At 33.2% G+C, this 14,126-nt stretch overlaps 1 protein-coding gene across 2 annotated transcripts; it reads left to right on the top strand.

Annotated features, from left to right (window-relative positions):
* The first annotated feature begins 8,302 nt into the window (after window positions 1-8,302).
* LOC113510484 (uncharacterized) lies at window positions 8,303-10,237 on the top strand. 2 transcript variants are annotated; one of them, XM_026893939.3, is made up of 2 exons: window positions 8,303-8,374; window positions 9,610-10,237. In XM_026893939.3, exons 1-2 carry the CDS (start codon window positions 8,357-8,359, stop codon window positions 10,189-10,191), a joined length of 600 nt encoding a protein of 199 aa, XP_026749740.3. In that variant the 5' UTR covers window positions 8,303-8,356; the 3' UTR covers window positions 10,192-10,237. The 2 variants fall into 2 exon arrangements, with proteins under 2 accessions (XP_026749740.3, XP_052748544.1); XM_052892584.1 differs by lacking the exon at window positions 8,303-8,374 and adding an exon at window positions 8,382-8,515.
* Window positions 10,238-14,126: the final 3,889 nt, after the last annotated feature.

The following is a 14,126-nucleotide window of genomic DNA, read 5'->3' as shown; positions in this document are numbered from 1 at the left end:
AAATCATTGCTAATACTTTTTTTTCAGGAAAAATATAGCTTATAGGTGACGGTATATTTTCATCAAGTGGGCCGTCTCAGCTTGTTTGCATTCTAAGTTGCATAAAATTTTTTATGCTTAATAAAGCTGATTGATTGACGGTACACTTGATGAAAAGTGGTAATTAGTGTTTATAAACAATTGTATTGTATTATAAAATCTTTATTGTACAAAATTTATACTGAATACATTAAAAGTATTTAATATACAATGGTAGACTTATCCCATAAAGAGATCGCTTACAAGCTCAATCTCTGAGAAGCTGAAAGAAAACTGTAGAATGTACAAGGGTAATAACCGTACAGCTAAAGATAAACTAAGTAATACCCAGTAAAAAATTGAATATATAATACAATAAAAACAGCTGTATACACCTACATATGTAAATTTGTGTGGTCTTTTTCGACATTGCAATATTTTACCTGTACATCTACAATTTAAATACACATTTCTTAAGGAAAACTTTTTTAACAAAAAATATTGGAACGAAATTAATCATGCTGTATATACGAGGGCGGTCGCACGGAAGCAACTTTGTACCAATAGCGCTCGCGTAAATAACTGTTACGGCGAGCGTACGGCTGACTACCTGGTTCCTCGATTTATTAACGAACTACCCACCGATGTACGAGATAACATTACTATTAGCAACATCAAGTGTAAATTAAAACAATACTTCTTGCATGGTTTTAATACAATTTAAATAGTTTTAATGTATTTAGTATTAATATAAACCTACGTGGTTTCTGAATGCTAATGTAACATAAATTCTGTAACTTGTATTTTTATTGATAATAAAATTAAAAAAAAAGTACATAAATAATAATATAACATAAATAATCTAAAAGTACATAAACAATATTTTAATATCATATATGGTATAAAGGACGGCAATGCAGAAGCAACTTCCCTCGTGTTGCGGGTATTGATGGACGACGGTAGCCGATAAGGTGGACCGTCTGCTCGTTTGTTTATTTAACAATAAAATTAAAATATATACATATGTAATGAACTTCACAGTGTATTATGACCAATAGGACCGTCTCGAATAGTCATGTGTCTTGTTATATGTACCTATACCCAAAAAAAAAAAAAAAACAATACAATATCCTAATCTTACCTTATTTCTATACATATCTAAGTAAATGTTTCTAATGGAATATATTTAAATAGTTAAAGATAAAAAATTTCTTTGAGATCACTGACAGCTGGTAGGGTACCTAAGAGACTTGCTGCATTTCCACGCTGAATAGTTATGGAAATGCGTTGACCAATATATAGGCTAGCCTTCTGGTCGCCAGAGGTTTCTACCAGCCGGCGTGAAATCTCTTTGGAAAGATTCATGGCCTCGGGGCCCCACGAACCCAGAGTTTCAACTGCAAACGCCGCAAATATATATCCATTTCCAAGGGATGAATATTGACGGCGCTTGATAGTCTCCTGGTGTGTTGCAGCGGCACCAGCCCTCTTGGATGTACTTGGAAGGTGAGATGGCGTGAATTAATTAATTGAGTATTTAAAAATATCAAATTAATGTTAACATAAATTTTTATTGTTCGGTATTAATCAATTTTTTAGTCTTCACTGCCTTGCATTTTAATAATGCAAATATACACTTGTATAGTAAGATTCTTTTTTAAAAACTGAATTTAAACGTTTATAGAGTAATTTTATTAAAGTCATTTGACCTATAAGGCCAGTTTACCATTTAGTTTATGCAATTTGGAATGGCAAACAATTAATCTAATATATATAGTTCGTTATAATCTAAATAGTTACTGTAGCCTGTGGACGTATGCAACATCAGTAGAGACGCGCGTGTTGCCGCTCAGAAAAAACTGTAATCCTTTAGGGAAAATCTCGTCAGAGAACTCGATATAGTTATTATAATTTTTTTATTACTGTTATAAATGCGAAAGTCAGTTTGTTTGTTTATTTTTTATCCTTTAGTGTCTTAACCAGTTGCTATGAAATTTGGTATGTAAATATATATCAAGAAAAGAGATATATCAAGAGAGAGAGAGAGAGATTTTATCACAGTCAGTGAGCATATCCTGGTTACTTGGACGAAGTTGCGGGTAAAAGCTAGTTGCGTATATATATATATATATATTTATATATATATATTTTTTTTTTTTTTTTTTTTTTTTTTTTTGATGGGTGAAAATGGTATGGTAACCCCGCCTGCGCTAACGGGATACGCTAGCGGAGCACCAGTGAAGGGTGATAGATGACAATGAAAACAGGCCAGTTAGCCCATCATGATTAATTCATCAGGAATTAACTATGATAGTTTCCAGGGGGAACCGCGAGGAGGTCGGCCTGGTTGGGTATATTGCTAGCAATGGGATTCTCAGTCTCCATTACTAACAATCCCATTCTCCTTTGCGTATATATTATATTTATAATTTATTAATTATGTTCATGGGTCTTGTAAAATTAACCTTTTTTTATATATTGACAATTATTATCGTCATCTTATTAGCTTTTGACTGTCCACTGCTTAACATAAGCTTTCCATTGGGGGGCTTTTGCCAGTAGTTGCTACGCTTGGCAGGCGGATTGGCAACCGCAGTTAGGCTTTGTAGATGTTTTAAGAGGGACGCTGCTGCCTATCTCTCGTCCTTCCTTAGTCGCCTCTTACGACACCCAAGGGAAAGGAAGGGGTGGCTATTCCATGCCAGAACTACACAGCATATTGACAATTATAGTCTTTTATTAAAAAAAATATAATAATAAATAAAAGAGATTAATAAAAAATTTAATAGTAACAAAAATAACGTAAAATTTAAAACTAATATAATTAATAAATAAGAATATAAATAATAATAAAAAAATCAATATATTTAAAAACAGATCTCATAGAACTTGACAATTTTTTTTATACAACTTAGAATGGCAAACAAGCTAACGGCCCACCTGATGGAAAGTAGTAACCGTCGCCCATGGACATAACAGAGTATACTGTTTCACCCATGATACCCCTATGCGTTGCCATCCCTGAGGACTCAGGTGTTATTCCTCTGTACCCAGTAAATTCACGCCATATAAAACCGAAACACAGCCTTGCAAACACAACTGTTTCACGGTTGAAACACAAATGATTTTTTTAGATATGTTGCCTGCTTCTCTATGCACCCATCGAATATCGTTTAAGACCGGTAACCAAACTACGAGCTACACCGAAGCAAGCCATGCAAACACAACTACTTCACGGCTGAAACACGAATGGGACAGAGGCACCCAAGCAATCGACTTTTGTACAAAGTCTCCCTCTGGTATTCCCTCAATTCGCCCCTATAATTATAATATAAATTAATATTGGACAAAGTGCAACGTTACAGAAGATATAGGGATAAAACAGCACGTAGGAACGTAGAAGTAATGCTATTGCAGCGTTTCTGATTCTGAGTTTCGTATAATTTCCAGTTAGTGTTAAATTGCATCGAGTATGCGACGTTACTTTCATATATTTATTTTTATTTTATGTAAGATAAAATAATAAAAATTACGGTACCGTACCCGATATAAACTGTTTACAATTTTAGTTATGTCTTTACAGTTCTGTTATTATATACATTAGGAATAGATTCTCCACACGATTAAAATACTGTAATTATATAAAGATATATATATTGAAATATATACATTTTTCAAAAAGGATATTTACTATAACAAGAGATATCAAATATGGGCAAAAAGAAAACATACAAAGCAGTAATGCTGTTTAAAAAAAAGAATGCAGTTTCAGAGATGTTCCCTCCCATGAATGCTGAAGTTATGGAACGAGTTCTCTGTCGAGGTTTTTCCAAAAGACTACAGCATGGGTTTCTTCAAGAAAAGGGGTAAAGAAGTTTCTTTAGGATCGGTAACGCGCGCGTATTTTTTATTTTTCTTGGTACTGCACGCGTTCATAGGCTTCGGGAACTGCTTACCGTCAGGTGGAATGCTTGTTTGCCACCTCGGTGGCATAAAAAAGGATATAATTTAATGATTTATTATACTTTTTTTATTCAACAAAGAAAAAATTTATTATACAAATTTTTTAAAAAAATATTAATTGTACAAGATTTTTAACTAGAGGGAGACTTTGTACAAAAGCCGTTTGCTTGGGTACCTCTGTCCCATTCGTGTTTCTACCGTGAAGCAGTTGTGTTTGCATGGCTGTGTTTCGATTTAATGGGTAGGATATTGCAGTGAATATACAGGATATAGAGGCATAACACTTATTAGCCTAGTCTTCAGGAATGGCAATGCATGGGGAACATCATGGGCGACATAGTATATTCTGTTATGTCTATGGTACTGCTCATGTCTATAGGCGACGGTTACCACTTTCCATCAGGTGGGCCGTCAGCTTGTTTGACATTCTAAGTTGCATAAAAAATAAATTAAACCTTGACCTTTCTTACAGTTTAGCCCGACCTTTTCACTTGTTTTCTGCTGTAAACGTATTAGTTCCAGTTTTTGTTGTTTCAGCCGTTAACTGTCCACTGCTGGACATAAGCCTTCCTCATAAGTGGAGTTTGGCCAGTAGTTGTCACGTTTGGCAGGCGGGTTGGCAACCGCAGTTAGGCTTTAGAGATGTTTTAAAAGGGACGCTGCTGCCCATTCCTCGCCCTCCCTTAATCGCCTCTTACGACACCCACGGAAAAGGTAGGGGCCGCCCATTCTATGTCGGGGCACACACGGCGATTCTGCATTAATTCTAGTGAATACAGAAAATTAAATGTTTGATAGAATTTGAATGAGGCGCGCCGTCGGTTCTTTCATGTATCTCCACACTTTGATGGGATTGGCAATTTGAACGGTGGCGCCCACTTATGGGGAGCATTGGGGTCCGTGTTACAGTACAGTTGGGTACAACTACACTAAGAGAAAAAAAAAAAGATTATAAAATATTATTCGATTATAACAAAGTGAGTGGTAGTGCCCAATTAGAGTAGCATTTGCACTCGTGTTCCTAAATATGTATCTAGTACAATTGCGTAAAATTACATAAAAAAATAAAAATATATATATTAAATATAACGGTCAAGTGTCCATTATTGAATATAGATCTCCTCCACAATGGAGGTTTTACTAGTAGTTGCCAGGCTTGGCAGGTAGGTTGGCAACACATTTAATCAAAAGAATGCTAATGATTAAGAACGATTACATTCACGTGTATATAAGGTATCGTACGCGACCAATGTTTACTAAGAGTAAAGAAAAAGTCGATTGCTTTAAAACATGAATGGGACAGAGTTACCCACCTCTGTCCCATTCGTGTTTCAACCGTAAAATAGTTGTGTTTGCATGGCTGTGTCTTGGTTTGAAGGGTGTGAATTTACTGGGTACAGAGGAATAACATCTGAATCCTCAGGAATGACAACGCATGGGGGGTATCATAGACGAAACAGTATGTGTGTGTACTGTTATGTCCATGGTACTGCTCATGTCTATAGGCGACGGTTACCACTTTCCATCAGGTGGACCGTCAGCTTGTTTGCCGTTCTAAGTTGTATAAAAAAAAATATATTACCCATGTGTATACATATACCAAAAATGGACAAAATCACTGTACAAAAATAGTTTTCGTATTTTATTTTATTTTATTGGTCACATAAACAGCGGCGTTCCTTAAAACACTTAAATAATAGTTAACTTGTGATTGCCAATAACCAATTACATTATTTATATCAAAATATCTAGTTTTGTCACATTTAAAGTCTTTTTTTTTTTGTGAATAATTTGTTAATTATATAATATATAATAATTACTCACACCTCTAAAGAGAAATAATAAAATTATTGATAATCATCTCCTTTTTTAGAGTCGGTTAAAATTACAATATCTCACTGTTAGCTATTTGAAATTCAGTACATTTGTTTTGCAGATACACTTCAATCGATAACGCCCGAGGCACATGATCAGTACTACATATTAATAAGTAGATAAGACCGATAATAAGTTGTTTCTTTCATATCGGATTACTCATACCATATATATTATGATAATTAATGAGTGTTTCACAAAAAAAAAAAGACTTTAAATGTGACAAAACTAGATATTTTGAAATAAATAATGTAATTGGATTATAACCTAGCCGAATCACAAATGTAACTATTATTAAATTTTTTTTATGGTTGTGATCTAATTTATGTGCCAATAAAATAAAATAAAATAAAAACTATTTTTGTACAGTGATTTTGTTTTTTGATACAATGTCCATGGAACCAATCTGTAATTTTTTTTTTATACGACTTAGAATTGCAAACAAGCTGACGGCCCACGTGATGGAAAGTGGTAACCGTCGCCTATAAACATAAGCAGTACCATGGACATAACAGTACACACACATACCGTTTCGCCCATGATATCCCCCATGCGTTGCCATTCCTGAGGACTCAGGTGTTATACCTCTGTACCCTGTAAATTCACGCCATATCCCACCCTTCAAACCGAAACACAGCCATGCAAACACAACTGCTTCACGGTAGAAACACGAATGGGACAGAGGTACCCAAGCAATCGACTTTTGTACAAAGTCTCCCTCTGGTAAATATATATCCTTTAAATATATCTTGTAAATATATCCTTTCAGATAAGAAAATAAATTTCCAAATTGCTCTACAACTGTCTGATGTAACAAATATAAAAAAAAAATTAACCGAATTGAGAAGCCCTCATTTTGGTGTCGGTTAAAATATATTTTAGTACATAATTGTATAAAGTTAATTAAGCTAATGATATTTGATTGTTTGTTACTCGGTTAAACAGAGAACTTATTTAAATTTCTAAGTGGCCTCTCAAAGAAGAAGGTTTTTAATTCGACAGTGCTTTACATTTGTTACGCTATATTTGCGTTAAATTTTGCTCTGATTTAATTATTATTGTTCATATAATGCATAGTTTTCTCTCCAGTTGGTTCTATATTAATTTTGTAAGGATGGAAAAAAAATACTGATATTTTTACAAAGTTTCACTGAAATAGAAAAATTATTAAAATGCAGGACTTGAATGCACGGGATCCGGCATGACGTGGGGTCCATCGCTCTAACTAGTTAAGCTACCACTTTACTGGACGCATGCTTTGAAATTTTTTAATATCTTATTAATTATAAGAATATGATTTTTTTTATATTTTAATATTTCTATTTCATCTGACAATTATGTAGTAAATTGCCAAATGAGAAATGCTTTTTATATTCAAGAATAATTCAAAAATAATTTGTTTTGTTTGATGTTGATATTTCTCTTATATCTGAGCAGTTATTTATCGTCCGATATTAATATATATATATATATATATACATATATATACGTATGTATACATGTACAATGTACAATACATGTGTGATGTATGTAATATGAGTATCATACTGTTATCGTTTAATATTGTTTAATACGTCGCACCGTTTATTATATTTTCCGCCATTTACATTTGTTAGGTGTATTAAAGTTTAATAAATAAATAAATAATTCAAACTACTATGATATATACAATTTATTATTTAAAAATTATCAACGCATTCATTTCAGAAATAATATTGTAAAAACATTAATTACTTTATTATACTATTTATGTACTTGTGTTAAAATATTAAATTGTTAATTTTTAATTAACAAGCGCAATTATATAAAATAATTGTTATTCTTCTAAAACGAAATGTTAAAAGAAAAAAGACTTACGTTAGTGAATGTACGGCGCTTGGGATTTTTAAAAAATGTGAAATACTCGAGTAATACGATTACGTTAAACTGGAACGTTTTGTATTTTACAAAATATTGTTTGAAATAATTTCACATTATTAATAACGATTTAAATCGTTAATTAATATAGAGATGAAAATACAAATAAAAAATATATCGAATTTAAACGAATAAAATAATTAAATTTATTTTATTTTAATCCTCAATGATGGAATGACAGGCAGTTAGTGGATATTGCAGGGAGTTAGTGGATGTATTGGTACAAAAAAAAATTTATGGCAGTTTATATAGGGAATTGTTTATCGTATTTTTTCGTTATTTATATCACCGCGGGATATATTTAGTATTAAATAAAGTCAAGACGTGTATTTTCATGATTGAGAAATAGTCTAAGAACATTTTTTTACGAAAAAAAACCAATTTTGCGGTTGGCTTGAGTGTAAAGAAAGTAAAGTAATAGTAAGCCGCATTTGAAACGAGTATCGATATATGCATGTATGTATGTCATTCCATTGCTGAAAATTTACAAAACAAATCTCAGTGTTTCCACAATCTCACCTCAATTGCGATAAGAGGCAACGTGTAAAGATTTAAACCACCGCTTCCGAGTAACGTGGATGTAATGGATGTGACAGAAATTGTGAGATATATATTTGAATATTACTTAGTTATCTACAGTGTGTGCATTTTCATTTAAAAATTATTAGATTGTTATTAAAGAAACCGATTTCTCTTAGGGAACATGTGTTGAAAAATGTCAAAAAATGTTCAGCATCCCGGAGTAAGGAATAAGTTATTGTGAATTGTGCTTACAATACGCTGTTTTTTTATAAGATAACAATGGAATGGTAACCCTGGTATTAGGTTATTATCAGAGAAACCGATTTCCCCGAAGGAATATGGGTTGAGAGAAGACAAAAAACGTTAAGTATCTCGGAGTAAGGAATAGGCCACATATGGAATACTGTTTTCACCTATGGGCAGGAGCGCCACAGTACCAGCTCCTTTCGTTAGACCGCATTCAAAGTTGGGCGGCTCGAATTGTTGACGATCAGCGCCTTATTGTCCGACTCGATCCACTGAAACTGCGTAGAGATTTTAATTTTTATTATACAATATTGGAAATAAGCAAGACAATTATATAAGTAATTTATTACCAAAAAGAATGGAAACATTTTTATACTAAATTTAATACCCATTGCCTAATATCAAAGGGGAATGTTTTCGGTTCTAATTATCAATAAATATAAAAAAAAAGTGATAAATTATAATTATTTTGGAAGCTTTCGATTTTTCTTTGTTCCTGTATTTACTTAGTGCTTAATAATGTAAGAAAATATTGTGACAAATATGTATTGGTATTTCAAGTGTTATTAATGTTTGAACGTCATTTATAATGTAACAATGTGAAACAAAAACAAATCAAATTTCTGTTATTATATTAAAGTGTAATTTCATAATTGTGTAATATTTATTATATGTATTTTATTATTTAATATGTACTTATAAAATTTTGTCATGATCGTCATATCTGGCCTTAACTGTCTATTGCTGAGCATCAGATCTGCTTGTTTGCCATCATAGTTATATATAAAAAAACGTAGGCCTCCCCTTGAGGGAGATTTGGCCAGTAGTTGTCATACTTGGCAAATGTAGTTAGGTTTTGATCATGTTTTAAGAGGGACGCTGCTGCCCATTTCTTGACTACTAAGTTTCCTTACTTACTTCTTCCGACGTCTACGAGAAAGGAAATGATTCCCCATTTTATGCCAGGATCACACGACTGTTTTGTCATAATAATAACTAATGCAATGAACAAATAGGCACACCATACTCAGATCTAAGTTTAACAAAGTTTACATTTTTTTATTTCAGTTATTAATCACAATATATGTAAGAATCGCCCTATCAAAGAAGTATATCTTGTCTTCTGATGAGAGCTTCGAAAATATGATTTACTATAAGGATTGTAACCATAAACATGCTACTGAAGCTCCACCAGCACACAGAGATGCCGAGCATACCCCTCCACCACGCCCACAATGTCTATTTCCCAAAATGTGTTGCAGCATGAGTTGTGAAAATGAATGCGTTAGTAATTCTCAACAGAAATCCTTCATGAGTAGACAGATGGAGCCACTGCAGGATTTATTACCACCCATGCAACCAGTGCCTCCCCAACTACAACCAGTTCAACCTCAAATTCAAAGAGGAAGAAAGAAGAAAGTAATGCAACCGAAGATGCAGCCACCTATAGGCGGCAGAAGAGATTTCGGGTTTACAAAAGAGCGTATAAAGAGTTTGATCTCTCAAGACGAGGATATACGGAAGATATTAAAGGATCTGGTAAGGGTTACGATGCAAAAGGTGGATTTGTTGGAGATGTACAACGCTAGACGGAATGCAAATATTAAAAATGAAAAATCAAATTACAGCGATGAAGAATATGAAGATTAGATTGAAATTGCTCAAAAATGCAAATGGATAGATAGTAAAAACTGTATTAATTACTGTACTTCATTATCGTTGTATTTGTAAGTGACTTCAAAATTATTAGCTCTCCAAATGACTTTTATTTTTTATTAGCAACGGTATTTTCGCCAATTCTGAATTAATTTTGATAATTATTCTTCCATTGAGGAAGGGCCAAATTAAAAGTACCCGTAACCGACGAGCGTGTATGAAAAGATTGATGAATGCGGAGGAAGCGAAAGAGGTCTGTTTGAATCGAAGCATTTGGCGTTCCATTATTTTTGTCTACTCTAATGGGAGACAGGTGTGACAATTATGTATGTAAGAATAGGGTTTAACCATGTGTGTTTTTTTATTACCTAAATTTTGTCTCGATTGTAGTAGCTCTTTTGTTTTTTTTTTTACAAGATTATAGTGTTCTAATCATTTAGGTAGTAAAAAGACGTACCCTATAGATCGCCGTAAGGAATGGTCATAAGTTTTCTCCATCAACTTGATTCCTGCAATACATTTAAGGTCATATGTAGGTAGATAGATAGATACTTTTTATTGTTTCCTTCTAAAGATTACAGTAGTAAACTTATATAGATATAAACAATTACAAAAACTGTTCACACTGAGAAAACAATAGGCTTTATCGCTAAAAGCGATCTCTTCCAGGCAATCTTTGGATGGAGAGGATTAAGTACGTATAGTTATGTATTGCAGTATATATATATATATATATATATATATATATATATATATATATGTGTGTGTGTGTGTGTGTGTGTGTGTGTGTGTGTGTGTGTGTAGAAGACATTCTATATTGCATTATATATACGTTATATATAAAATATTAAAGTTATTTCTTTAGGAGAAAATTAAAAAAGTATCTAAGGAATAGATATTCAAAGTATTACATCGTTTTGAAAGAAAGCATTATTGAAACATTATAGAACAAGAAAAGAACTGAAACGTTCATGTTAATATAGAAATTTGGGTATTCTTTTATTCAACTTGGAAATTTAAACAACGTCGGAGTCGTGCAGAATGGCTTTGGGGAGAGTTTTGTAGCTGGAGTTACTTCTAGCAATTATCATGTATTAAACGGATGTCGGTTGGTCCCTCAGGATTGTAAATATTAATAGAGTGATGCAAATTTATGTGGAAATTGCACAGTATTAGAGGAGTTTATTTGAACTGTAGTGAATTATGGCGTCCTCTGTGTTGAACGTCATTCCATATTCATATGAGACTAGTCATTGCTGTTATAGTCTTTAATAAGTAATAACATAATTATATATTTTTTTATTTAATGATAATTGGTCTATTATGAAAAGAACTTGGTGTTGTTACGAAGTAAGAAGACGTGTTACTTTTCTTCAGTTGAAAAATGTTTAAAGGCGACTAAGGGAACAAAGCAGAAAATACCAATAAAGAACTCATTGGTTACTATGAAACATGCTTGCGAGCCCAGTGTCGTAATCATTGCTTAGTTATTTAATTAATTAATTGTATACCTTCGTTTTGTTGAATAAAAGTTATTATTATTATTATAAGAAAAGGAATTTTCGGTATGAAAATCTACACCAAACAATTTGGCTTGTGAGGTATTTTTTATGCAACTTAGGCTTATCTTATGCTAAGATTATACAATATACATACATATTCAATGACAGTGTACCAGGGAAGGGTACCTACGTGTATTAATTAAATACATTGTAAAAGTTTTTTTATGCGACTTAGAATGGTAAACAAACTGACGGCCCATCTGATGGAAAGTGGTAACCGTTGTCTATAGACATGAGCAGTACCATAGACATAACAGAGTATACTGATTCGCCTATTATACCCCCATACGTTGCGATTCTTGAGGATTAAGGTGTTATGACTTTGTATCCTGTAATTTCACTGCCATATCATACTCTTGAAATCGAAACAATAAAATATTAATAAGGTACTATTAGGCCAATATTATTTTCTCTTAAAGAGAGACCCTTGCCCAATAGTGGGACTATAATCGATTATTATAGATTATTAATAACTTATGACACTGAAAATAATTTTCTGAAGCATCTTATGAGCGGGAAAAAGGTGTAAGTTATTGAGAGATATATGCTAAAAGTAGAGTTGCGCAAGAGTTTCTATGCAGTTTAAAATTCGAAATAAAGATATTCGCAGAAGAACCACTTATTCGTCTATTTGCTCAAAAAGCCGGAAACTGATGGAGATCAAATGTTTTAGGAAGCAGTAAGCAAGTTGAAGTCACAACATGTTTGCTACATTATTCGAAAGGTCGATAACCGATGACGATGGAATAGATAGATAGATAGATACACTTTATTGTTTCCTCCAAAAGATTACAATAGTAAACTTATTATAAATATAAATAATTACAAGAAATAATCACAATGAGAAAACAATGGGCGACCTTATCGCTAAGAGGGAGAGGAGTAATTATAAACAATTTGGTAGGAGGCACGATAAAAAATTTTTTGGAATGTTCTCAATTAATAGCTCAGTACTTGTATATATACTCAAAGAAAATCGAGCAATCCGTTTTATTTGCTCATTGTCAAAACAGTACGATATAAAGTATGGTGTAAGGTGTGTCCAGAAGGTAGTATTTTCTCTTTTGTAAAGACAATAGAGGGTGTTATTTTCAAGGGCAGCAAATATTATGTTTGCCCGGAGCGGCGATATAGCTTGTCCGGCCCTGAAGCTGGCCGTCATCTTGTTTGTATTCCAAATTAGCTTTTCTTTTTTTTTAATCTGTAGGTAATGATTTAGGAAGTAGTAAAATCAATGTTGAAATAAAATACACTATACCTACATGGTATATCAAGATAAAACATGCACCAGATTTTTAGCTAGATCCTTAGAAACGCGATTTTTAAAACCGTATCCAATTAAGTGCAGTAATTTTTTGCATGATGCTGGAATAAACATCACTACATACAAATTTCTATAGTTCTTGTTAAAACCCCCCATTGCCTATATTTCTCTAGTTACTATTTATTATTAGTTAGTAGGATAGTAGGTATAAAAACATCACTCTTTACGATCTAGCTACGATTAAAAATGAATATTAAACGAAAAAGCAATATGTGGTCGCTTAAATTTTGTATTTTTGCGGTGAAAAACGTGCTCTGCAACGGTTTAAGAATCTATCTGAAAATAAAAGAAATAGGTTAAATTCATGCGATCCAATATAAGTTTGGGTTCCGTACCTTTTTTCCTTGTTGTTCTTTTATTATTATTTTTAATTGAGTTAAAATTTTCCTTTTTTTTTTTATACAACTTAGAATGGCAAACAAGCTGACGGTCCACCTGATGGAGAGTGGTAACCGTCGTCTATAGACATGAGCAGTATCATGGCCATAACAGAGTATACTGTCTCGCCTATGATGAGGGAGACTTTGTACAAAAGTCGTTTGCTTGGGTACCTCTGTCCCATTCGTATTTCAACCGTGAAGTTGTGTTTGCATGGCTGTATTTCGGTTTAAAGGGTAGGATATGGAATGAATTTACAGGGTACACCTGAGTCCTCAGGAATAGCAACGCATGGGGGGTATCATGGGCGAGACAGTATACTCTGTTATGTCCATTGTACTGCTCATGTCTATAGGTGACGGTTACCACTTTCCATCTGGTGGGCCGTCAGCTTATTTGCCGTTCTAAGTTGTATAAAAAAAAACCCACACTTGGCAGGTAGATTGGCAACTGCAGTCAGGTTTTAGAGATGTTTTAAGAGGGACGCTGCTGCCCATCCCTTGCGCTCTCTTAGTCAGCTCTTATGACATCCACAGGATAGGAACTCAGAGGCCTATTACATACCGGGACCACACGGTTTAGTTTATAATATTAGTAAGGATTAATATCCAACGGAACATCGGTTGTATAAGTACGATTCACACTTGTCCAGTTATCATGTTTTA

This window comes from Galleria mellonella, unplaced genomic scaffold, assembly GCF_026898425.1.
Source record: "Galleria mellonella isolate WM207_F2 unplaced genomic scaffold, CSIRO_AGI_GalMel_v1 utg159, whole genome shotgun sequence".
NCBI lineage: Eukaryota > Metazoa > Arthropoda > Insecta > Lepidoptera > Pyralidae > Galleria > Galleria mellonella.
Note: the sequence above shows the minus strand (reverse complement) of the source record. Positions and strands in the feature narration are given on the sequence as shown.

Excerpts from the sequence above, each read along its gene's own strand:
- LOC113510484 (XM_052892584.1), top strand. The coding sequence starts at position 8,489 with ATGTCAAAAAATGTTCAGCATCCCGGA. Across the intron at positions 8,516-9,609 it reads AAAATGTTCAGCATCCCGGA|TTATTAATCACAATATATGT; the intron begins GTAAGGAATAAG and ends TTTTTATTTCAG.